At 34.3% G+C, this 27,206-nt stretch overlaps 2 protein-coding genes and 2 long non-coding RNA genes across 5 annotated transcripts; 2 read left to right on the plus strand and 2 right to left on the minus strand.

Moving 5' to 3' along the window:
* The first annotated feature begins 1 nt into the window (after position 1).
* Positions 2-707, plus strand: LOC119190927. Its single transcript, XR_005113279.1, has 2 exons — positions 2-209; positions 303-707. It is a non-coding gene; the product is annotated as an uncharacterized LOC119190927 (long non-coding RNA).
* Positions 708-5,619: 4,912 nt separating this feature from the next.
* Positions 5,620-11,049, minus strand: LOC115450421 (integrator complex subunit 14). 2 transcript variants are annotated; one of them, XM_037444573.1, is made up of 10 exons: positions 10,698-11,049; positions 10,450-10,604; positions 9,911-10,046; positions 9,462-9,574; positions 8,928-9,120; positions 8,342-8,442; positions 8,090-8,185; positions 7,796-7,982; positions 7,382-7,527; positions 5,620-6,737 (listed from the first exon to the last, which is right to left on the minus strand). In XM_037444573.1, the coding sequence occupies exons 1-10, from the start codon at positions 10,882-10,884 to the stop codon at positions 6,501-6,503; spliced, it is 1,551 nt and encodes a 516-aa protein (XP_037300470.1). In that variant the 5' UTR covers positions 10,885-11,049; the 3' UTR covers positions 5,620-6,500. The 2 variants fall into 2 exon arrangements, with proteins under 2 accessions (XP_037300470.1, XP_030034295.1); XM_030178435.2 differs by having other exon boundaries at positions 7,382-7,530; positions 10,698-11,047.
* A 1,183-nt stretch (positions 11,050-12,232) lies between these two features.
* On the plus strand, positions 12,233-14,359 carry LOC115450436. Its single transcript, XM_030178452.2, has 2 exons — positions 12,233-13,332; positions 13,783-14,359. The coding sequence occupies exons 1-2, from the start codon at positions 12,923-12,925 to the stop codon at positions 14,276-14,278; spliced, it is 906 nt and encodes a 301-aa protein (XP_030034312.1). The 5' UTR covers positions 12,233-12,922; the 3' UTR covers positions 14,279-14,359.
* On the minus strand, positions 14,252-16,330 carry LOC115450437. Its single transcript, XR_003939287.2, has 2 exons — positions 16,108-16,330; positions 14,252-14,560 (listed from the first exon to the last, which is right to left on the minus strand). It is a non-coding gene; the product is annotated as an uncharacterized LOC115450437 (long non-coding RNA).
* Between the last annotated feature and the right edge of the window lie 10,876 nt (positions 16,331-27,206).

The raw sequence follows: 27,206 nt of genomic DNA on the forward strand, positions 1-27,206 counted from the left end.
ATTTGATTTTTTTTTTTTTTTTTTTTCTCTCTGGCAAGGCGCGGTTTGCGCATCTGCCAATGTCAACGTTTTTGGTTAGACAGTTTATAAAGTAAGTTGCACTTTGTAAAATAAAGTTAGGGAAACAACAGGAAATAAAATGAAGACCGGGGAATTACGGGATAGGATCAGAGGAATATATTTAAAATAAATAAGAAATAGGAAAAACTGTTAGACTTTGATATTATTTATACTTATATACACAGATAAAATACGATATATGTCTATATTATAATTACAGAGTAAAGTACATATATTTGTAGGAAAAGGAACACCAAGTGAGGACAGGCTGGAATAAAGGGAAGAATGATCATGGTTAGGACAAGAAAATATAAGGTGATTTAGATCCCCAACATCACACCCACAACTACATGCCGAAGATTCCACAATTCCAAGCCTCGCAAGACGAGCTGGGGTACATACGTGCCCCAGACGCATCCGTATTAAAACAGACGTAGCCGTCCTGCCAAGCTTCAAACCGCAGAACCACGGCCGCAGTGGTATCGTAGGCTGGATTAGGTAATAAAATTTGCCCTTTGACATACCGCTAGATGTCCAAAGTTCACTCCAGGATTCCCGAAGATGAACTCTAGGCAAAGCGGCCAAGTCATGGCTATAATTTTTATACGGAAATAAATCTCCACAGTCCACCGCTTGATTGGCCAGTTCGTCAGCCTTTTCATTTCCTTTAACGCCACAATGACTCGGTACCCAAGCAAAGGTCACGGAATATTTTTTCAGGTAACAGTGATGAAGTTTTGTCCTAATTTGCATGATGAGAGGAGTGAAAAAATTATGTTTAAATGGGAACCTGGCCAATGCTTGTAAAGCACTCTTAGAATCGGTAAAGATGACTGTGTTTGCTAATTTCATCATCAAAATGTATTCTATTGCTTTTAATAGTCCAAAGCATTCTCCAGTGAACACTGAAGATTCCGGGGAAGTTTAATTTTTGGACGATTTTATATTGTAGATGATATACCCCTACACCAACACAGCCAGGAGTTGTATGTTTTGATGCATCTGTATAAATTTGATGCCAACAGGGCCAGTTCTTATCTATTAAATAGTTCAAATAGCTGTTCGCATAGTTTAAATGTTCCTGTATACCCAAATTAAAGCATATATTCGGTGAAAGTAGTAAGGAATCAAAGTTGGTGGAATAAATAGGGAGGTGTTGTGAATTGTGTGTAGGAGCTTCTATTGCTTGAAATTTTTGGAGACTTTTAACTAGACAAGGCCAGGACTTATGAACCCAGTATTTTGACAATCTAACCTGTTCATTAAGGCGGCACAGTTTAGATAGAAGAGGAGGATTGGAAAATTGCAGAGTACGTAATAAAAATTTGTCGGAGAGATATTGCCGTCTAAGCCTTAATGGGGATTCAACGCATTCAACCTGTAAGGCATTAATAGGGCTTGATTTCATAGCGCCACATATGATTCTCAAAGCTCTTGATTGTATGGCATCTAGTTTCTTAAATCCAACGATGTTACCAGGTTCTAAGACAAAGGTTCCATAGTCCAAGACGCTTCTTATGACTGCATTGTATATGAGCTTTAGAGATAATGGGTGCGCACCCCACCAAACTCCCTGAGAGACACCTGAGCATATTTATATGTCTCTCGCATTTAGCGCTTACATAGTCACAGTGAGGTACTCCTGTAAGTTTGGAATCTAGTATTATTCCCAAAAACTTCACTTGGCTTTTAACCGGTATAAATTCGCCGTCATATTGTATATTAATCAGGGAGGTATTCTATGTCTAGTAAATAATACGGCTGTACTTTTGGAACAGACAGTTGTAAACCATTTAAATTTAACCAACCTTTTAATAAATTTAGTGAAGAAGAAATATTAATACAAGCAGTGTCTATTGACTGGTCAGAAGTATACAAAAGTAAATCATCCGCGTATTGAAGCATAGAAACGGAATCATTAATTGACGATCCTAAGTCGTAAGTATATATATTGAACAACAGAGGACTAAGAACCGAACCTTGTGGAAGGCCTTGCCATAGTCGCCTTGACATTTTAGGAGAATTTGGAATATCTAATGAAACTTTTCTATCAGAGAGAATATTCATTATAAAATTAGTAAGCATTTCTGGTACTCCTACTGTTTTTAGCTTATTTTTAAGAGCAAGCAAACAAACATTGTCATATGCTGCAGCAATGTCTAAAAAAACACCAACTACTGATTCCTTGTTAGAGAAGGCCAAACGAATATCTGTAACAAATATACTTATACTATCCATAGTACTTCTACCTTTTCTAAATCCGAACTGACTATCAGGTAGTAAGCCTCTGCTTTCAATATACCACTCTAGGCGGTTTTTAACTAAATGTTCAGCAATTTTTGCTAACACAGATGATAACGCTATAGGACGATAGGAGGAAACATAAGATGGATTTTTATTGGGTTTTAGTATTGGCAACACTAACTGATGTTTCCATGACAATGGCATTTTCCCTGTAGTAATAATTAAATTAATAAGAGCTAAATAATAGGAAAGAGCACCGTCTCCTAGATTAGCAAGGAATGAATATGTTATGCCATCATTTCCAGGAGCAGTATCTTTGACATTTGTTAAAATACCTTTAAGTTCAGGGAGAGTAAAAAGTGAGTTGAGTTCTGACCTGTCGGAGGAGATAGCTGAATATCTTTCAAGCAAATCTTGTTGTGGTACAGATGCAGGGGCTACAGTATCTAGGAACTGATCAGCTAAATTAAGGGGAATGCTTGAATAATTTTTGTTTTCAAACGCAAGCCTAAATCTTTTAATATTTCGCCATACTATTGTAGAATGTGTATATGGGGAAACAGAAGAACAGAAATTCTGCCATCCGACAAATTTCTTTTTTTTAAATAACTTCTTAGTATCAGAAATAACATTAGATAAAATTTGAAAATTTTCTTTAGACATGTCATCAGCATAGATCTTTTCTGCTGCCTTTCTCTTATTAACGGCATCTGTACACTCTTTGTCCCACCAAGGAGGAGAGGGTATCTTATTTTTCGGTGTATTTTTTACAGGGAACACTTTATCAGCTGCTTCATTTAATAATGTGCATAAAGCATCTGCACATTCACATGGATCATTTATTGAAACATTTGGAAGAGAGGGTATACTGTTTTCAACAATTGATTTAAAATTACCCCAATCTCCATCATTCAACCTATATTTAATTCTTGGACCTTGTTGAGGGATTTTTAAATATTTCTGAGGAAACTTAATTAAAATTGGGAAGTGATCACTACCAAAGGTGGAATCCATAGTATTCCAGGACAAAGTGGAAGCTAAATTTGGAGTGCAAATGGATAAATCAATAGCGCTTAAGATTCCATCAGGACCAGTGCGATGTGTTGGATTACCAGTATTCAGGATGCAAAGATTATGAGTATCTAAAAGTTCCAAAACAGCTTCTCCATTGGAGTTAGAGATGGAACTGCCCCATGATCTATGATGTGAATTGAAGTCCCCTAGCAATATAAATGGCCGAGGTAAAGAAGAAAGCATATTATTAATTTCAATGAAAACAAGAGAAGAAGGATGAGGAATGTAGATGGAAACAAAACATATATTGTTAATAATGACGGCTATAATTGAATAATTATCACTGTGTGGAGGAAGACTTAAAGGAGTGTATGTCTGGGATTTTTCTATAAGTATGGCTACACCACCATACCCATCTGCTCTGTCTTCTCTAAGACATATATAATTGGGTATACGAAACATAGAATTTGGTTTAAGCCATGTCTCAGTGAGAGCTATCACAAAGGGTTCATATTTATTAACAATGTAAGCTAAGTCACTTTTTTTGCTGATTACACTGCGGCAATTCCATTGGACCAATTGATCCATTATTATGTGTGTTAATGAGAGAGTTTAATAATTCAGGGGCAACGTTGGACGGTTCAATTATATATTGAGATAAATAATTTATAAGTGCTAGAACAATCTCAGATAAGGATTGTTCTTGTTGCTGGTGTGGATGCTGCAAAGCACAACCATTGCCAGATTGGGATGGCATATTGTAATCCTTAATTAGTTCCTTATGAGCATGTTGATTATAACCACTTATAGCAGTAGGTGGTGGGCGTGGCTTTAAAAAGATTGTTTTTTTGTGTGATGTAGATTTATTGGTTGGCTGTTTAAATTTTAAAGGTTCATCGCAAAGAGGTTTATTAATCAATACATCAGCAAAAGATCTGTTAACTGATGGAAAATTTTTTGCAGCTTCGGCATAAGAAATACAATTCTCAGCCATGAACAGCTTAATATCTTTTTGTCTGTTAAATTCTGGGCAACATTTATTAATAGCAAAATGATTACCAGAACACAAGCAACATGAGCCGCAATCCTCTTCCACATTGCAAGAATCTCCTGTGTGTCCTTGACCACATTTAAAACATCGAGGTTTTGATCTACATTGTACTTTCGTGTGGCCAAAGCGACAGCATGCAAAGCATTGGACAGTTGGGTAAACATATAACTCAACAGGAAGAGCATTGTAGCACATAAATATACGTTTAGGTAACACTTGTCCATCAAACGTCATTACAATTGTTTGGGATGGTTTCCATGTTGGAGAACCTTCCACTAAAACTTTATAATTTAACCGTCTCATTTTTATAATTTTACCACATCCTATAGGCACTGTAACATTATCTAAAACTTCTTCTGGTGACCATTCTATAGGGACTCCCCGCACCAGTCCCATTCGTGTAATATTAAATGTGGGAATAAAGGCTTTAAGATTTTGTGAAGATAGACTGTTGTGTTCAATGAAATTATTTGCATCAATGAATTTTGAAAATGACATAGAAATTTTGTTTCTACCAATTCTTTTGATACTGCCATTTATAATATTTTTAAAATCATGTTTTTTTAGGAATTTGCCAAAAGCTAAAGGGTGGAGTGTGGAGCCGTCATTGGGGGATGATTGTATTCTGTTTATATGTATAACATATGGAGCACTATCAGTACTTTCGTATAATTTTCGTCCGATAGAAGTAGGGGTATGCTGGGGATTTAATGTGTCATTGCTGTGATTGAATTTAGTCTGTGTATCGGGGTAATTAGAATTAATTAGAGTTTCAGGTAGTTCCATTACGTCAGAGTTATTGCAATGACAACTTATCAATTTGTTGTCTTCCGAACCATGTGTCCTTCTACGCTTATTACATCGTTTACAAATTTTGTTTAAACGACTTCTCTTAAGTGGGCGTTGAGAAAGCGAACTGTCCGTGTCCATTCCTGATTCAGATTCATTACAAGTAGTATTAATTGTTACATTATAGCCCACCGGAGGGACTGTCCCCCAGGATCGGGGGCTCAGCCATCATCCAGCAAGTAAGATAAAAGAACTTACCAGATGGCCAGCACTGACAAAGAAATTAACAAATAAAGAATAAATTATAATACTTAAACTTAAAATATATCTAAAAACAGTTTATACACCACTGATCACTATGAATAAGTTATTAAAATTATATTTTAAAATAAAAAATCAAAAAAGCGCGCCTTACAAGTCGAACGTTTCCCGCCCTTTTTCGATCGGCTGATTGAGAATTCTTTAATTTGATTTGCTCTTTATTATTGGGAAGGCAAAGGGTTCTAGCCCATACAGCCTCGTCATTAATAGTGCTTTCAATGACATTCAGTACGATAAGGCCTAAGCCAAGTCTTCATATCATTTCCTTTTAATGTTATTTAAATAAGGCCAAAGTCAAGTCTTCATAATATAATGCCGTAACCTCAGGCCGTAACTAAGTCTTCAACTTTAGCACTTGACATTTGACAGCTGTTAATTATTTTTTTAGTTCATTTTTTATTCTTCGTCCTTAGAGGACAGGCTATAGTCTTACGACCATACAAATTCATTTAAGCATTGATTAGAGTTAGGCAAGGTGTAAACATTGTTTATATTTAAATGTAAACCGACGGTGTTGGAACGTATGTTTAATCATAAAACTACTTTTCGCGCTGGTAGGTGGTGGTGGTAATTTGTCAGCTGACAGTCAAAAATTTTGCAGTGTTGCTACATTAATTTTTGGTTTAACGGCGTGTTTAGATAAACAATGATTAAACACTGTTTTGTAATTCAGGGAGTTAAACAAGACTTTAACCATGGTGTTTAGAATTAAACATTGTTTAGCTAAATACGTGTTTGAGCTGTGTAAAATATTTTTTGTTACAACACTGAAGTTATTTATTTTTAGGATAGTAGCTCAGGGTAGTAGACTATCGATATAGGGTGATATAGGGCCATCCGCGTCTATTACAGGCCAGCCGACCTCGTCATGCAAAAAACTACTTCCAATAATGTGGGTGACAAACGTACGAACTTTAAATTATGTATTATACGTACATTTATGCATGGAGAAAAAGTAAGGACGATATATTTGGTTACATAAAAAATATTAATAAAAATATGTATACTATATTTATTATAATTAATGAGACATGGATGTTACAGTAAAATTGGCGGCAAGAGGTTGTAATGTATGTTTGATGTCAAGTGCAGTTCTTGGATCTCGCAGGGCGGCCGCTGCGTGCGCCAGTTGGAGAGCACACTCTGGCGGCGCAGTAGCGGGCAACGCAGCGCATTCGCGCTCTAAAGCGCTGCCGACGCAAGTTAACAGCTCTGAGAATCCAAGGGATATGGCCGCTCGACGAAGACGGTTTAACTCCTTAAAATGATACAATAATATTTTAGGAGTATATTTCGTCTTCGAATCAATTCAGGAAATAAAAAAACAGAAAATGTCATTTTATTCTCTAATTACTTTTGTCTAATTGATTCATTTTCTCGATTTATTCGAAAATTAGCCCTATATCCTCTCACTTTTGACTGCCTGTTATTTAAACGTGTAAACAAAATGTAAATCCGTTATTGGCCTTAAGATAAGTGTATCAGATTGTGTTACTCTAATATTAAGGGCTGTGGATTTTTTAAATAAAAGAAAAAATAAAAAAAAATAAAAAATCATCGTATACAATACTGGTGAACAAACAAATATTGTGAGACTGGCCAAGTGACGACTAACACTATTGAGTTGGATGCATATCACAAGCGTCACTATCCCCTATCTCACCACACTACTATAATTTTATTTACCCTCAGTTTCAATAAACGATCTCTATCGCTTTTAATTATCCATCGGCAAAATTTACCAATCAGAACCATTTTTTTTTATATGCTTATATATGCGATATTTTGATTGGTTTATTATAAGGATCAAATATGTAGATGATTATGATTGTTTATTGAAAGTAGCCCTTAGACGCCTTTAATGCCAGACTGTATGGCTGTAACACTGGATTATAAACATACTTTATATAAATGTTGTGTCTTGTCCGGCAACTTCCTAGCATGTCGGAGCACTTTCTGCACGTCAGCGAGCAGCGCGTGCGGGCGTGCCCATGCGCAGCTCGACCCGCCGCCGCTGTACGACCGCCACGAACGCACCGGGAATGCTTCTGCTGTTATAAATAGGGATTTGACTAATAATATGATTATGTTCAAGGCTTTACAAATAATCCTGTCTTAGTTATTTATAATATTTTGTGTCGTACATTCGAGAAATATTACAGGCACTCGACAGGCTGATACCGAATTTCTATCAGACGAATTCAATGTTTATTTGTCATACAATATAATAACAAGAATATGTCAAGTGGTTAAGAGAATGTTCAGTTATAGTTTTTGTTTTATGAAGTGTTTAATAGAGGTTGATTGTATACTAACCAGGTGTGGCTCCGTCATCAGCCGGTCCTAGCTGGTCCAAGGGGCCGAGCCAGGGCGCGGCGGATGTCCCCGGCCGCAAGACACTCAGTAAGAGACAAGATCTACGAGCCCTCGACGCCTCACACCATGCCGTCAGTGTGCCCCACCATTCTGTGCCTAATTGGACTATTGCTGCCATTCCTTCTACCTATAATGTGTATGCATAATATTGAAATATATTACATTACATTTACATTAGTCCTAAATCTACTATAATGATAAATAACATATACACGGAAATGAGAAGTATTTTACCTTTAAAGCACCATGGAGCAATACACAGAAGTTAGGGATTTTGCTTGGGTCAGACATGTCTTCCTCACTGTTTGCACTGTCGGTACTTGATCCCTCCTGCAATATTTTATTATAGTAATAAGATATAAATTTTACAAATGTACATTTTAACTGATAGGACAACACAGAAAAATTATTAACATTATTTATAAAATATTCTCAGTTAACTTATTTCCATCCTAATGATGTGTTAAGAAAAATTATAATTTTTACTTTTGTTGGCGTTTTAGATCCATAATTTTCTTTTCCCGAGATGTTACCACCAGTTTGGGCCTGTGGTATTACAAGATGTTTACTTGTGGCAATTGGAGTGCCTAAAACAGAAAATCATGTTTGTATATTACATAATAAGTTCTAGTCTGCGAAACACGATTTACGAAAAACACTAGCATTATTATTGAAAACAATTACTGAGATTGTGATGTAACATGATAAATTCCCAACTTACAATTACAGATTAATAATAACATGTAGTTGACAAAATTGTGGGCTTATTATTCTTGCCTAAAATGTAGACTCTACATTAGTTGTACTTAAACTTTTTCCTTGCAACAAATTTCACTTATGGTGCTTCAACATAAATTTATTTAGTTATTTCAGTAAAAGCTAAGAAGTATCATAATTAACTGAATGATTTTATTTTTATACAAGTTGGTAGTTTGAACTTTTAGTAAAGTTGTTGACTTCAGATGGGCACTTGGAGAAGCTCAGCAAGCAGCAAGTTAAGTATAACTAGATAATTGTTCTCAATCAGATATTGAATAATAAACATATTATTATTATTTATTATTTTTATTACCTAAATCCTGTTGTTGTATAAATCCAATGACATGTATCTGGTTGGAGAGTGTGTAGCTTGTAGTAAGCTCTTCGTGGGTAACAGTTTGCGGCGCCGGGAATAACTGCACACGGGCCTCTAGCTGGCCACACTTGAGCGCACACCAAAACTCTTGATAGTGTTGTTCACACAATCGATTTACTGTTGCTATAACCTGATGGTGTATGGTCATTTTGTTAATTTTTATAGTTTTATATGATATAGCAATTAATGTATGTACATTCTATATATTAACGGGTGAAAGGCTACTTGACTCGAGCAACATTTTTTCGTAAAAATTTAAATACCTTAAAAAGGCATAGAAAAAGCACTGATTTTAAATATGTATGAAACTTAGTGTCACATAAAAATGTCACTTAAGTCAATCAGCTTTTCAACCATCAATATGTAATTCCCTCCTGAGAATATTGTCAGAGTTTTAGCCTGACCTTTTTTTATCTAATTATCCTAGCTTCAAATTTGTGCTGTATCAGGTTTAGAAGTTTATATACTCACACCAGGCACTGACAGCTGATCAGGACAGTAGATAGAACCTCTTGAAAGGGCACCATTTGAATGATTTGATATATTGTTAGCTGAATCTACAATTTTTTGATACAGAGGCATAGCTGAAATAAAGCAATCATGCAAAGTTATATAGAAAATTAAACCAAGAAAAATATTAATGAAAAATGACCTAAAATTTTGCTTTGCTAAGACACAAGTTTCTTGAAATATAAGTTGGTTTGTATTGATTATGTTGGTGGTTTCGTTACTTGACATAAGTTATCAATGTAAAATTTCTTTATATTGAGAACTTTTGCAAAAGTATTTATTGGTTTTTCTTCGTCATTAAAGCATGTAATAATTAAGATAACAATTTGGGCATATATTATCTCCATTCTTTGTTAAAATGGCTCAATTTTATAAACACTGTATATAAACATCTTTTCATATCAAAGTACCATGTTGTAAGCAGGAGTCATGTGGAGAGACTATAGGGAGAATATGTATCTTTGCCGGATATGAGGGAGGCAGTGGCAAAGCTTGAATGATGCGGTTTCTGCCAATAGAGCCAACTCCACTACTGCCATCTGTTACCTGAAAACAACAAAGTTAAAGTAAGCTAAACTTTATGGCATATTAAAGAAAATAATTAATACTTATGTTTACAATTTTATACCACTAATTACTATTGCTAGATTGCTAAAAAAACTAGTGTGATGTAACTCATGATTGTTTTGTTGTGTTTTGTCTTAAAAGATCATCAGAGACCCAATGAATCCCCACCTCTTTCTATTCTTGTTCCTCAGAAGTAGATAAAACATCCAAAATTATTTTACGAGTGTCAGTAGTAAATACCTACATTGCATTAGATACAGCTTTACACCTTTTTCTATCATCCAGCAATTATCACAGTGCTACAGAACCAATTCGGGTGCAATTCCAAATTCCAGGAGTACTCTTATATTAACTTCAATGTAATTACGATTTACATAGTTACCACAATAATCTGCACGGGTGTTTGACATCCCCATTCGCTTAGTACGAGTTGGTTTACTCCAAGGAAAGCTGTGTCAATACATGTTTTGTCTCCTTCTTCCAAGTTCAGCAATTTACTACGTATTGTATCAAAATCTCGGGTGAAAGGTACTGCAACTGTTTGATAAAATTGTATAGGTATATCACCTTATCTTTAAAGGAAATATTCAACGAAAGAACATACCTAGTAACCTATTAAAGGTTACTTACCTTCATAAACCGAAGAAAATGACACTAATGCAACATATTCAAACTTAGCATGAACACTTAAATAATCTAAGAAGGAATTAATAGCTGCTGTGGCTATTGTAAATCGTGTGTGACTCTCTGTTGTATCCGTCGTCGGAACGGGTCTCGACATGGATAAAGATACATCAATTAGTATGACGCTCGGCATTTTTACTTGTTATTATTGTAAAATGTAACAAGAAAACCCCTATTTTTAATATGTTTGTATAAAATTTGGAGAGCTTCAACTCATCTAGCTAGTTTATTTTGATTTATGAAACACCGAAAGAAAATACTGAAAAGTCAAAACAAATATTTGACATTTGATTTGACAATTCACAATTTATAATTTTTTTTTTTTTTTTTTTTTTGGATTTATAATTTTTATTTAATGTGTCCAGAGGACAGGCTTTAATCTTTCGATCATACTGCCTATTCTTACGTATCTGTCAAGTTTCAACTAATGGCCAGTGTTCTCACCTTAAATTTTAGTTGTACCCTAGATTTTCTAATAGTTATCCTTTAGAAATGTTTCAAAGGGTTTAACCCCTAAGAATATTTTTCTCCTAAAAAAAATCGCACCTCACTAATATTCTCCCTAAATTTAGGAGGGAAACCCCTAAGTTGGGAACCCTTAGGTGAGCGTATGCGCTTGTTATAAAAATCCTATTTTGCGCCGCAACATTATGACAATACTTCTACTTGTAAATAAATATATACGTATAAAGTGACTATTTCGATAAGGTCTCTTATATTATTAACTTTTTTAGGGTTCCGTATCTTAAAAGGAAACCTCATAGGATCACTTTGACTGTGTGTCTGTCAACGACACTTTTTCTTAGGAACACGTAGTTGAAATGTATATAAAATATTCGGGTCTATGGTCTCCGACGGTGACTGCCTCGGTGGCACAATTATAGTGCATGTGCGGTACGGCAGCGCTCTGAGGCCCTGGGTTCGAATCCCGGATTGAGCAAAGTGTTATTTGGGTTTTTCTGTTCAGTATCAGCCCGGTGTCTGAAATTTGTGCCCGAGATGGCGATAGATTCCCTACATATCTATCACATGGCAAAAAGTGGGTGGCCTGGTTGCGCCTTTGCATACCCCTTTAGGGATAAATGCGTGATGTGTGCAGGTCCACGGTCTCGAGCTGTTAAATAATCAAACTTGTCACTCAACGCAATTAAAGGATACGTTTATGCCGCATTCAAATTTTATGTACTTAGATACTTTACTTACAAGTTTGTACGGAACACTTGGTACATGAGTACAATTCGCACGTGTCCATTATTATATTAAAACAATCCCCGCGATAGGTAATATAACAATCATTTCATATAACTAGGGCTTTTTTGCGGAGGCACGTGGGGGGATGAAGTGCCCCAAAGGAAATTACGAAAATATAAAAAAATGCGATTCAAATTATAGAAAGGGAGGGGGAACAAAAAAAAAATATGATCTTAAAACTTTCGATAATTAGCGTGCCCCAAAAAAGAAGTGACATAATAGGCCTGAGTATAACATATTTTTATTATGAATACGAAGAAAAAATTAAACCGTTTATTCGAACAAAATACTGGAACGTACACCAACATTTCTAAAAAAAGGTACAAAAATAATACAAAATATCAAGGGTTCAGGCAATTTGCATTTCATGAAATCTATTGTTGAAAAGGTTCCAGTTCAAAACGTTTTCAACTGGAACCTTCACCTAGTGAATAGTGACTTACGTGATTGTAAGAATGTCCTTTAAAATAGTGGATTGTGATGCTCAAAGTAGAGCATTTCGTTTCGGGATAAAAAGGGATGGACCCCTCAAAGTGGAAATGTCGGGTGAAATCACTGCTGCTTAAAATTTGTTTTTAGTTAAATAATTTACTGTTCGAATAAAATGTTGATAACCGATACGATAGCTTGTCGTTCGGACGGTCACAAGGCGCTATGCTATCGCAACAGTAAATAAGGTCGTCTATGTATGTATTAGGCTTTCATGACTACATGACTGAACCGATTATAATGAAATTTGGTACAACAACTTTGTCACAAACCAAATTATCGCGGACGGTACGAGCCCACGCTAGTAAATGAAATAGTTATGGGAATAAATAATTGTGATTTATTCATTAATTTTCCTAAAGTCACTATTTAAAAATTTAGCTTACTAGATTAAATTAAAGTCTGTCAGATAAAACTTAGGTACTTTTGCTATGGCCGAAAGCGTTGACGATAACAATAAAATAGTAGAAAATAGCTGTGATCCCGAAGATATTGAGTATGAATTTAATTTTATTAATATTCCATGGGACGACCGTTCAAAAAGGAGCAAAGCTGGCATAATTGCATTATTAACAGCTATATTTATAGCAACTATGGCTTGTGTGATTAATAATTTCTTGATACACTATAAAAAAATAGATTCTATGAAGGAGTTGAGCAGTAATGAACTAAATTGCGTTCGTGTAAAAGTCGATGATTATCGATTTGTGGCCAGGATACATTCAGTGCTGTCTAGAGAGTTATTATGCGTGGGAGCTGTTGTCAGCAAGACCTCTGTTCTAGCTACTGGCGCATGTGTACAATCTGACCAGATCCGCATATTCTTAGGAAGTGCTACAGAGTATGTTTTATAAGTGATTCACGACCCTATTCCATTATCTTATTGAAATGTGGGATCGATTTTTATAGCGTCGCTAGATCCAGATCTATGCCGTCTAAGGGGAGTCCGTCACTGTTCAGCACAACACACAATGTCTACAGTCAATCTACTCTGGAAGATCCAATCTAGGGAAAATCTTGTAATAACTACACAAAATATTTCCAGACCTGGGAATTGTACCCAAGATCTACAGTGCAAGATCTATGAGATGTCTCTAGATTATGTCGCGATATCTATGTGACTGTACCTATATAATAGCGTTTGCTAAGTAACAATAATATTATTTTTTATGTTACTAACTTTATTTTATCGTTTTTAATTTAATTGAATTTAAACGAAACGTTTTCTTAATATCCTAGAAAATTAATATTTGCTTGATAAACCTAATTAAGTACATGCATTTATTTTTAGACAACGGTGTAAGAAAGGATTTTTAATTGATGTTATCGAATCAATTCACCATGAGGGGACTGCATCCAGAAAGCTAGTACTACTATCTAGCTTTGAAAATTTTGGGGACTGTGCAGACGTTATAAGTATTGGTCAATCCATAAATTGGGACGCAAACGTACATATCATTGGACGACCTACGAATATTGGACGATCGCTTTCACGGCAACGAGTTACGTTAATTGGCAAACAATTTCACTTTACCGGTGTTTCTATGAAACAATTAAATTTAAATGCAATGATTTGTGTAAAAGACATTACGAGCTGTCCGGTGCGCGCAGGAGACTTGTTGTTACAAAGGGGGCGTTTGTTCGGATTAGCAGCGACCAGCGTCAACTATTTGGACAGTAACAAATTAGCTTGTTTTGCTGATTTAAATGTTGTCCAAAAGGAATTGAAGGACTTAGACAACGAAATAAAATTTGATGAGTCAGTAGACGAACATGATGTTATTTGACACAGATTAGTATAAAAACATTGTTAATTCTTCATAAGCTGCAGTGTCTATGAGTATTTGGGTGTTTCCGGCGACAAGTATGGGATGGTAGTCGTACTGAGCCCAGATCCACTTCCTCCGGGCAAGTAAATCGTTTCCAGTCCTTGGTGCTGACGTATAACACAAGGATAATAAAAAGAAACAGGATTGTGAATATAAGGAAAGTACCGCCCTGTTGTTTCAAAGTAGTGTTGAATGTAAATGAAGTCATTTTAAATGTGTGTTGTCTCAAATTTTATAGTTCTGAAAAGAAATAAAAAGCATATTAATTTAATTTTGTCAGTGCCTTTATCAAAGTTCTTAGGTTCTCTTTAATGAGGGGTCAAGAACGTATTGATTAGTTATAACTCATGTGTACATAATAATTATTTTTATTGTAACAATGTAGACTGCTTTTTTGTGTTTTTTTTTTGTGTTTAAGAGATAACTAACTTACCAACTGAAGTGAAACTAATATATTAAATTAAGTTTTTGGCTCTACTACGCATTTACAGCTCATAAACTTATTTTTGTAAACAGATAACCACAACTTGGGACATAAAATATTTTTTAATAGGTAAAGCAACAATATCATGTTGGTCGCCGTTTGTCGCCAGCCACGAGACGCTTGGCAAAAAGGTTTGTTGTGGCCTTGACTCCTTCCTGTGCCCACTCCTGATAAAGTCAAATGCCGAACCCCTTTAATCCGTTCAGTTTTGGACAATGCGAACTTTTATCCCGAAAGATATCTTATTAAAAAATATATATAAAGGTAGCTATATATACACAATACAAATTTACACTAATACTTGTACTGTAATGATGAAGTTTTTTGGTATTTTGCGTTTATCTGTGGAATACTGGTTATATTCCGAAAATCCTTTAATAAACAGGAAGCTAAGTACCTATATCACCCTTGAATGCTCATTGTTATCTCATGAACGACATTTATGGATGGAACCGCAAGCAGAAGCTACTATGTTGTTGTTTTAGTAATAGACCAGTAATTCAGAATGTATTGAAATTGTAACACAATTTGAAATATTGGTTTTGCCCTAAAATAGCTTTTTATTATATTGCCGTACATGAAATATAGAAAGGTAGGTATTGACGTTTAATTTTATAGAACACTAAATTGCGTTGTCTATTTTCTAGATTGGTTAGCCATTTGGTTGAAGTGAAGGTGCGTCCAATTTAACGCGTTCAACGATCAACGGACGAAATTATAATAACCCATTAACAACTCGTCACATGCACGATTGGATGTCACCAGCTGAACTGTGATTGGGGCTGTAGTTAGAGGAGGTGGAGTGGGGCAATATCCACACATAGTGTGAGAGTTATTAGCGTTAACAAACTAAGCAGACATAATCCTTAGTTTAGTTTTACAAGATATTGCTCAGTGATCTTGTCCATTAGAAAGGAATATAGCGTCGAATACCTAAACATATGGTTGGTATCCGCACTGTGAATTGAAATCTAGTTACGGTCCTGCGGTGATTTTCCAAAGAGCAGCGACTTTCCGACGCTGACACAGGCTACCGGGTTTTGAGCCGATGCGTCGTTCGCGTCGAATACGTTGTGGCGTATACAATTAAAATGTTAATTTTGCTAGTCGCTAGACATATTGTCACGCGTCATAATACTTTCATCGGTATTGTATCTACTTTACGTATAAATAATTTATATGTAAATTAATACGAATTGTAACAGCCTATACACTTAAAATAGATTATTGGTTATTGGATTTACTGGACAGTTAATTAATATGTATAGTACCTCATTATTATTATATGAATAAATGCACTTACTATAATATGTTCATTGATTAAAAATGTAATTAATATTTTCGCTGTCATTGTTGCGGAGATTGCATATATAGTTCTCTTCATTTCCGTTTGCAGGTTTCATATATATATATATGTATTTGTTACATTGTAGGTATACTTTATATGCGTAGTTATAATATCTACTATCAATAACTGATATTAATATCTTTTCAATTTAATTATTAGATTGTGATTGTAAACCATTGATCAAAGAGAATTATAATATATATGGAATTGATGTTCAATTCTATTTTTAAATTGTGGCTCCATCGTTGGCAGCCGATGATTTTGCCAATGTCAAAGTTGAAAGTAGGAATAGTTACGGTAAATTTTTATGGGTCTAATATTATCTATGACTGTTGAGCGGTAAATAAAGCAATGGCAATACAAAATAATCGAAAAACACATTATACGTAAATTCAGAATAAGAATATTATGAATGTATAAAAATATTAAAATTCCAAATATAAGAAAATAAATACAGTACAAAACAGAGATAAAGAAATAAACTAAGGAGAATATAAAAACAAGTATCAAAAATCATAATCGGATATTATTAATTTTATAAAATGCATAGAGGACTTTAATAAAAGGGGAATGGACTAAAGTTAAGATAAAGGGAATATTAATTGGGCGGGGGATGTCTGCAGGTAGAAGGTCACAGAGGGGGATTAATAGTTTAGGACAGAAAAAAAATATATGTTCCAAGGAACCCTCGTCCAAGCCACACTCACACAAGGAGTGATCATTCACACGAATTTTGGCTAAAAAAATTGGCGTGCTAACAAAACCAAGACGCAGACGAATGATCACAGATGTGATTAGTTTATCAGAAAAATTCTTCCTTCTAAACCAACATTTTGGAGAAATTGAAGGTTGAATGAAACCAAAATATTTTCCTTTAGTCTGTCTTGATCTTTGCCATATAGTATCCCATGTTTTAAACATATTCGGTTTAACATTTTGGAGAAATTGAAGGTTGAATGAAACCAAAATATTTTCCTTTAGTCTGTCTTGATCTTTGCCATATAGTATCCCATTTTTAAACATATTCGGTTTAGCTAGGCAACGAAGATCTCGTGGAAAACAGGCATTGTGTGATTCATCACCCCAATGACAGGCCGCCTTGGCAATAGAATCTACGGTTACATTACCCGGAATACCAGAGTGACTAGGAATCCATGCCAAAGCCACATTTATGCCTAAAGTATGACATTTGTAAAGAAGTTCTTTAATTTGAAGGGAAAGAAGAAAATTGTTACGGGATCGAAAATACGATTTTGATAAATCCATAAGACAACTTAGGAAGTCTGAAAGTATAATTGTTTTGTTTAAATTGTGGGAGAGTACATATGAAACAGCCTCAAAAAGCGCAATGGCTTCCCCTGAAAAAACTGAACAGAATTGAGAACAGCGGAAGTTTAGAATAATTTTGAATTTAGGGATTCATACTGCAACACCATCACGACCATTTTCGGAAGATTTAGATGCATCATTGAATTATTCCATTTAGATGGAATTGATGTTGTAAACTATGTTTTTAACTCAGAACAAGAGTTTTTAACAGTGACATTTTAACGTGTTATCAAAGAGAATTATAATCGTGTTATATTCTCTTTGAGTGACATTTCATGTTTGAACCAAAAAGCATTCTTTTCATCGGTGTATTTAAAAAAGAAGAGGTTTATATTATAGATGCGTCTAGGTTGAATTCCAAATAATAAGTCCATGGGTACTTATTAACTTAGTTACATAGTGCTTTTCCATATCTATATACTTATAATAAATCTGTAGAGAGGTCAATTCTGTACATGAAATATATTTCCAAAATAACTATCAGGGGGTGATTAGGGATCGATACTGATGCCAAAAATGCAATTAAGGTCAGTCGGGGGAAGTGCGCCATAAAATTTTCATAGCTGGATTCAATGCAAAATAATTTCTTTTTGTGCTGACTTAAGAATGTAATTTTATTAATTTAAGAATATTTGGTATTTTGTGATAACAACCTATAGCCATTCAAGGAAATCGGACCATAAATTAATAATATTTTGCTCAAAGTAAAAAAAAATGGTAGTAGGCGCACTTGCCTCCGGAAATGGGGTAAGTGCGCCTGTGTAAAAAAAACCGCCAATATGAAACATTATAAAGAAAACACACACTTTAGTCCATAGAGAAATAAGTTTTACTCGCATTGCTCTTGGATAATTTTTAATCACTCAATATTATAACAAACTATGGCTGTCAAATCAAATTCGGGGCAAGTGCGCCATATATATGTAAATCAGGGCTTGAAAACATTTTAGATTTTTTTTGATATATAATTTTTTGCTATGTTAGAGTTTTGTGTGCGGATATGTTGGAATAAAAAAATGGTAGCCCTAATATAAAATCCATTTTATTTCTAAAAACTAAAAAAAAACATACAAAAATGTAGAAATTAACAATTTTGAATGCGTTATAACTCAATTACTTAGAATTTGGCCTTATGACATTTGATATGTTTTAGCTGCATTATACCCAGATAACGTGCCTGATCGAACAATTGCAACCTATTCACGTAAAGTTGCTCTACACCAAGGTATTTCAGTTTTTCTTTTGTAAAAACGAATTAACTAATACGCCCTTTTATTTAAGTCGGCTCAAAACAAAAATACCTTGAGTACAAAAAATCTGCTGTTAAGTATAACATTTTAATAACAATATTTCATATTAGTAAAACTTATTCTCAAAAAAGGTTGGTTATATATGGATCAGGGGCAAGTGCGCCATACGACTATTAACTGTGGCGCACTTGCCCTACTCGACAATTTTTAGGTACATTTTTTCGCATTGCTAAAAAAATCCTTTGTTTTAGTATATATAAATAAAATTCAGTCAGGAAGTTAAAATAAAAGGTTTAAACTATGTATTCACCTTACTGGTTTACAGAAATATGTTAAATATCTTGAAATATTTGATGTTATCTTTCACGGGGTCATCTCGGTTTACAGGTCTAAATGACACTTAAAATAAAATGGCGAATAAATCGTATTAAAATGAACATAGCCATTTATGTTTTTAGTGGAACTGTATTTCAGTTAGTGGCATAGATGTAAGATTGCGGTAATTGTATAACATCAATAGTTCTCGATTTTTTTAGGGTAGGTGCACTTACCCCGTCGGCGCACTTGCCCCACCTGACCTTAGTAAAATTTTTGTCTGTCTGTCTGTCTGTCTGTCTGTCTGTCTGTCTATCTGTCTGTCTGTATAACCATTATAGAAACAAAAACTACTCGACGGATTTTAACGAAACTCGGTACAATTATTTGTCATACTCCTGTGCTGGTTATAGTATACTTTTCATCACGCTACAATTAATAGGAGCAGAGCAGTGAAGGGAAATGTTGGGAAAACGGGAGAAGTTACTCCATTTTTAAGCTTCCGTCGCGTGTGCAACCTTAATGGTTAAAGCTACACAGAAATCATGTATGACGGAAATGTTCTCCTTAAAATTATGTCAAAAATATCCCACGACAGTATATGTCTATCTTTTATGGTTGACTCACAATAACACGTGTAACTCCCGATAGCTTAGCAGTTCGAAGCTGTCTCATTATATTTGTCTACTCTTACGTTTATAACACTCTCAGTCATCCCTAATTAAAGAAGTTAACATTATTAAATATTCCATAAAAAAGAATCATAGAAATCGGTATAGAAACACCAAAGTTATACATGAAATACGCTAATAATAAGCCATCATGCGTGAATACTGAATCATGCTATAAGGATTATTTTTGTATATATATAAGGTCGCGAACGCACAGGCGGGCGGCTTGCTTGGCACCTAGAGGCTAGCGAATCACCTAGCGAGTAGCTTCGTAAAACGAACATTCTCGAACGTTCGCAACCGGCTCCATTTTTGAAGTCCGAAATCCACGCGGGCGAAGCTGCGAGCGGAAGCTAGTATATTATAATTCTCTTTGATAGTGCTTGTCATTGTTCTGAGTTACATAGTGACATAACTCAAGGTAAAATAAAATGTTTGTGTCCAGAAGCTTATACTAAAACTTGTAAATTCTATTCTAATTTTTAAAAACTTCGTGTTCTAGGTGCCTATTTAGGGTGATAATATATTTTAATTATTACAATATTTTCTTTGTTATTCTTTATTCAGAACTTAATATTATACTCATAGGTATTTTAAGATAGTATATTTAAAAAATGCAAATAAATCATAACTTAGGTTTCAAGCAAAGTTACCTAGTTCATAAGCGTTTATTCTTCTGTAGTACATAGCTCTATTCTGAATCACACATTTAGATATTTAAAAAGGCAATGTTCGCTTTTTCTATAGACGCTGGTTCTTTATTTTGAACAAATTCTAACCAACCGCAAACTTATTGGATAATAAAGTGACAAAAATGTCAAGCTTAGAATTTTAAAAGAATAATTTTAGATCTCTCCATTGAGTTTCCAATTTATAAGGAAAATAATAAAGAAATGTCAAATATCTTTCATTGATTCGTCAAAAGAGTTGGAAGAGGTAACTAGAACTTTAATTTTGTTTTGGTATAAGACGTTGTCAGTTATTGTAATTCGCGGATATAGAGGGAATTCCCATTTGTGGTTATTCGTGGTTATTCGCAGCGCACTCCATGGAAGCTCTCAAAAGGAATAAATTTTCCCCGATTTTGCAACATTTTTCATTGATGCTCCGCTCCCATTGGTCATAGCGTCACATTATAAAGCCTTCATCGATAAATAGGCTATCCAACACTAAAAGGTTTTTTCAATTCGAACCAGTAATTCCCGAGATCAGCTAGTTCAAACAATCTCTATAGTATTGATAAAGATAATTTCCTTTCCTCTTTATGGGTCACTGGCACCCATTGATATCGGGAATACTATGCACTACTAATCTGTTGTCTACTCGCTACCGTAAGGATAATTAAGGATTTTTTCGTAATATAGTTTTTAGTAAAAGCCGATTAGTTAATGCAAACAGTCCTATTATTTATCAAATACAATGATGATTATTTAAAAAGTATTGGCACCAAAAATATGAGTTAAGTCTGAGACATTAAGCATTGTAGAGACTACGAAGAATAAAGCTTATACAGAAAATGAATAGCAGGATTACAACAATCCCGAGAAACGGGACTAAAGTAAATATAACTCATTCCAAAGGCTAACATTTACCGATAATATGTTAGAATTTTCGCACAAATTTGTCAAATTCAGAGCTCTGAAAAGTAAGTTGTCTATCTATAAAGTTATCCAATCTTATTGGTTTTCAAGGTAGGTATCTAGTTTATTTACTTATATAATTTTTTCGATTATTTTTTTTACATGTAGAATAAGAAATGAGTTTGAATGCTTTCCATCCTTTACTATTTAAATATTAAGTACTGACCTGATTATCTTATCTAATATAGCATGTTTTGCAAAGGATATTATATGTACACGATGGTAAAAAATATATATTTACAATGCAAGTCCGTTTTGCCAGCGAAACGACGACAAAAGCTAAATTAGATATCTGTAATGTAACGTATAATAATGATTACGATTATCTATACATATTATAAAACAAAGTCCCCTTTTCTATCTGTCTGTATGTTATCAATTTACACGAAATTTATTGAACGCATTTTTATGAAATTTGGTATGGAGATAGTTTAAGGCCCTGGGAAGATTAAAGGCTACTTTCTATCCCGGGAAAATATATAGCGGGACTTCTATCTCGGATAACTCCTTCATGCGGGAAAAGTCGCGAGCGAAAGCTAGTTAATTTTAAAGTTTAATAATATTTTATCAATCATTTCATTGATACAGGGGCCTTACACGGTGAGATCCTCAATACTTCTACGAATGCAATTATTCCTATGTTTCTATTATATTTTGTTTAGATATTCTGTTGGTGCGGTCGACCCCTAACAAATCTTCCATCCTCATTGCTCCGTGTATATGTGTTGTGAATCTACCTAACATTTATCTTTTTCAAATGTCCAAATTATTCCTATTGTGGTCAAGGTTAGGTAATGCTGACACAGAAGAAAAATGTTATTATTTTAGGCATCATAGTGGGCACAATAAATTGCCGGTCATACGTGATTTCGCAGTTAAATATCTAGCGGACATTTTTATCCAAGTAGATATTTAAATTACGCGGTGTACTATGAAGACGTTCCTCTCCTAGCTACTTAGCTAGAACGTTTTTGCCTACCCTTCAAAAAGCCAAAGCGCTTACAGGGCCCTCGGTGATACAAGCCTTTCATTGAATACGGCGAGTTTTATTTTGCTCCCGTGAGCTGCCCCTTCTTGATAAAATCCGTAGCAACACCAATGTGTACTATATATATTTCGATCTTAAGGATCTTGATATTTTTTACAACATTGGGATTATTCTTTTTAACGGAAAGTCCATTATCATATTATGATAGTATCACTAGAACGATCAACAACGACGTTCGATCCCAACAGTTGCCCCTGAGATTGAATGTATTCTCAGGAGAGACTGTTGAGGTCGCGGGTCTCCTGATCAAGCACTGAGGCCTTCGTAGAGATCGAGATTATCAGATAAGCTTTGGATCGACTCTCTAATAAATCATATAAACTTTCCTTGCACTTGCATATCAACGAAAGCTCTATTATAGTCATCTTAGCCGCATTAGGGATGGTTCTGAGTACATTATAATAATAATAATAAAATAGCCTTTATTTCAGATGTGCAATTACTAAAAGAATAACAAAACATGTTCTACACGTTAAATTTATAACTAACTACAAATCTATAACTAGGTATTGTAAATGCTGAGTACATTAGACAAGGAATAATTAGTTAGCGTTCGCAATAGTGTTTTTCAGAATGACTACTGTAAAAGTAACGGAAGTTATCTATTATAATGATCAACAAATAAAATAAAAAATTCCACGGCGCTACATTAACTCTAGGAGATAATTGGGGCATAAAAAAGAATCATAATGTGATTTTAATATTAATGATCGACGATCAACAATAAAAATGTTAAGTGCCGCCTTGTACGCATCGTAAACAATTCAATTGACACGGAATATTAATACTTACGCTCATAAAGGTTAAATTTACTTGCTCATTATACTATAGTAGAGGTTAGAGATATTGCACTACCTATATTCATAAAACAAAACTTAACTTTTGTTTTTGCCCTCACTACACTTGAAACTAACTGAACATTGAAAAAGGAAAAAGTCATATTAGGTAACACATATTCTTTGAAAGGATCGTTGTCCTGCAACTAATTCTTACCCTAAAAAAATACTTTTTTAAACTAAAATTCGTATATTTTAAAAAAAACCCTACAACGTCGCTTCATAAACGTTTAAATGTCTAACTTAACGTTAAGTTGCAACATATTCTGACTACAGCGTGCTATAAATCGTTACAGAAATAAATGCTCGCAAGAAAACTTAGTCGATATTAGGTTATAATTTATAGTCTGCACACGATGAAAGAATCGGCAATTTTCACGTATGTGGAGTAAATAATATGTTCCGAAGAGCGTATTTCACCTTTTATGTAATCTTAGGTAAAATAAAAATAAAAAAAACTTGTTTCAATTGAATCTTATAATATTTAAATATAATTACTGACGTTTTTGACTTATGCCGTTTTATGAGCCATGTCTCTCTCTGATAATTACTGTACATTTGGTAAAAACAAAATATTGTGTATCTATATGGCAGTAAGTGCATTGTTTGTTGTTAAGTGATATCCAGTCTCCACGGGTTACGACACGCCTGTATGTAAAAAAGGAGTAGTCATGATTAAGAGAACATAAGATGTTCCTGCAGTTCTAGAAATATCATCTATATATATAAAAATGAATCCCTATTTCCCTTGGTCACGCCATCACGCGTGAACGACTGGACCGATTTCACTATATTTCTTTTGTTGTGTTTGTTATTGTCAGGAGAAGGATCTTATGAAACAAAAAAAATTAAGGAAGTTGAGCGGAACGTTACAAAATTTAAGAAAAGTTGACGAAAATATTAATTTTATATAACTTTTAAATTAAACTATTTTACGAATTTTGTCGCAGTTTTAATATTTTACTTTTTTCCCGACGTTTCGAAGACTTTGCAGCCTTCATGGTCACAGGAGGGACTGAGGTGTTGTTCATCCGCAAAGTCAGAGTTACAATATCTACCTACATTTTATAAATATACAACTTTTTAAAATTTTTTAGCTGTTGGTGGTCCGATCTACGCAGAATGAGCTCACAGTGTCTTGAAGTCTGGCAGCCGGTCTTTTGGGTTCCGATTTAATTAAATGTAGAACTGGATCCCTGGCATGTGCAAGCTTCTAACCATCTTCCCTATTGAAATTAGGATGTTTTTTAATTTCAATAGCCTCGCGGATCATCCTAGGCAGGAATCGGTGTTCTTTGGCAAGGATTTGTGGCTTCTCTAGTCGCTCTCTAGTATATGGCTGGCTTCTCTAGTATATGTTCTTTTACGCGGGTCCCTATATTTCGTTTTGTTTGGCCTATATTTTATATAACTGTCAATTGTTTGAAATAACTGTCAGCGATTGATAGAATGCGCGCTGCAATGCGCAAGCGCATATTGTAAACGCAACGCGATAAATATTAATAAGGTACACATAAATTTACATCACTAATATATTGTGACTTCTTTTATTGGGATGCAGCTCAAAATTGTCGAAAGATAAAATTACTCCTTGGAATGTCTCCTAACTGTCCTTGGAATCCTGTCATAATCGATCGAACCGTTTTGCATGTTAATCTGATTAAGCAGATCATTCGTTTGATTCTGTTAAAGCGCAATCACAAGAACGTAGGAATGTCGTAGATAAAAAGATACATAAATAAAAAGCAATATTTGTTTAAAGTTTATTGACCCAAGAATAGTATTAAAAAATATTTCCTAACTTAGCTTAGATATTTGCTGCAATCATAACGCTACGCGACATGATAGTTTTCTTTTCCCATTGTTCATTATAGACTCGGTAACGCAGGGTTTAAGCTTACATATTCTTATAACGCTGTAGCATTCTAGAACAGTCTCCGTAAATGCACATAGATGGCGTTGGCATATCCTCCGAAAATGTTGAAAAATGTTTTTCTTACATACTTTCCTTTGGCAAAATGAGATAATATTTTTTTATCTATCTTAGCTAGTGTATTGAGGTTTAAATGTATCCGGCCGAGCATGAGTTAGTTTGAAATTTGACACCAAACTTTTATTTATGTACTGGCTTTTGCTTGGGGATTCGTTCCATAGACTTTTCTTGACAAAATATTAAAGTTGAAATAGAGTTCTAGTGTGCATTTTTTGGTAATAAAAAGAAGATTTTATATGCTAAATTCGATGTGGCTCTATCAAATTCATTCATAACTGTTTACTACATTGGTAGTGTATTTTAGCTCTTGCTACATATAACAAGTTTTTCCGACGGCTTTTTCCATTTTTTTTATCCGTCATTTACATAAACTTTTATAACCGAAACAGCTTTAACGTAGAAAATAATAATCGACTAGAAGCGTAATAAATGCGCAGTGTAATAATACTACTGAAACACAAGTTTGAAAGTAAGTACTCCACAATGTATCTTGTTTTGATTGTAAATATAATATTCATTTGTGTAAAAAGTTTTTAACGATGTTTAATTGCTAATAGATGTTCTCATATAGTTTCAAAGTTTGGGGAATATTAACAGATCCAAGTATAAACGTTTACGTACACCGTTTATTGCGCGTAGGTACTAGTTTAGTATTAATGTAACTGCTAATAATATCTAAGTGGAATTTCAGTCTCATTAATTATAATGTCTTAACAATAAAGATATAACATGTTTGTATATATAACAAACGTCTAACTTATATAGGGTAATCCCCTAGCCCCTAAAGCAGTCTTTTCCCATCGGGTAACAATATAAGTAGTAGGTATTAGGTAAATATTCATTTTTGTTATGTGTGCAGATGTATTTATTGATGATTTCATAGTCAAGTATAGATTATTCTAATATTTTGGTATTGAAGTCTAGTTAGCCATCTATACAACTGACAGCAGTGAGTAAACGAGCCATAACTATGAATATTTCAAATTTTGATGATGATCATTTGATGTATTGAGCAGTATTGAGCATATTTAAATATTTCTTAGATTTTAATTTCTGTTGTGTGATGCAACTGTCGTAATACTATTGCAATAAATCAAGATTTTTGATTTTTTGTACAACTAAATGTATCCGTAGAGAATGTGGTAAATCATGCACATGTTAGATGAGGGGACCTTGAAGGGTCATTGGCAAGCATGATCGATATTTTGCCTAGCCGCATGAAAAAACGATTCGTAAACATGTCTATTCAGTACCGAGGTGGTACTGGCTCCGGCTAATTTAAAATATGCTCAAATCATCGGAATAAGCTTACCAAATATGAAAACATTAGCTAAATTTTGTTCTATTCTTATCGCAAACAATAATATAATTACTGAAATAATATAACTCATGTAATGCCTTCGTTTACTTTTACGAACATTTTCATTTGCGAGAGCGTACTGTAGAGGGTAGTAAAGTTAAATGCCGGTGTTTATAATAAGATTACACAAGGTGAGGATTGTTGTTGCAGTTAAGTTCCAGTGAAAAACATGTCGTTAGAAAGGGATGTACAGTTTATGCTCGTGGAACGTTTAAATTTTATGAACACATAGGAAATAGATGTTGAATTTTCTTTAATGTGTTTGAGTATCATTTGAGAAGCGCACAGCGCAGCTCTACTTTGTCTATTAAGCAGACATTATCATAGAAATGGTCTTGTTTTATCCATGTTAATGCTCTGGGGATAGACTGTCGATTATTTCGTATATACGCGGATTCAGCGTTAGCACTTTTCACATTACCCTTGAACTAGAGGATGACAATAAATCACTTATTCAAGACATTATGCACATTCAAACTTAAACGTTGTCAACTAGTTTGAGTTGCATTATGAGTGACAATATTGTCTTATTATTAAAACTTAGATTTACTAGCGACTTGGTAGTAAGAAAGTCTTTTTCTGGAGTGAAATCCCACTATCCAAAATTTTGTA

The sequence above is a fragment of the Manduca sexta genome, chromosome 28 (assembly GCF_014839805.1).
Source record: "Manduca sexta isolate Smith_Timp_Sample1 chromosome 28, JHU_Msex_v1.0, whole genome shotgun sequence".
Classification (NCBI taxonomy): Eukaryota; Metazoa; Arthropoda; class Insecta; order Lepidoptera; family Sphingidae; genus Manduca; species Manduca sexta.

Coding starts and splice junctions, on each gene's coding strand:
- LOC115450421 (XM_030178435.2), bottom strand. CDS start 10,884: ATGCCGAGCGTCATACTAATTGATGTATCTTTATCCATGTCGAGACCC. Junction 9,121..9,461: donor ATCAGCTGTCAGTGCCTGGT/GTGAGTATATAA, acceptor ATACACCATCAG/GTTATAGCAACAGTAAATCG. Junction 8,186..8,341: donor GATCTAAAACGCCAACAAAA/GTAAAAATTATA, acceptor AAAATATTGCAG/GAGGGATCAAGTACCGACAG.
- LOC115450436 (XM_030178452.2), top strand. CDS start 12,923: ATGGCCGAAAGCGTTGACGATAACAATAAAATAGTAGAAAATAGCTGT. Junction 13,333..13,782: donor TTCTTAGGAAGTGCTACAGA/GTATGTTTTATA, acceptor ATTTATTTTTAG/ACAACGGTGTAAGAAAGGAT.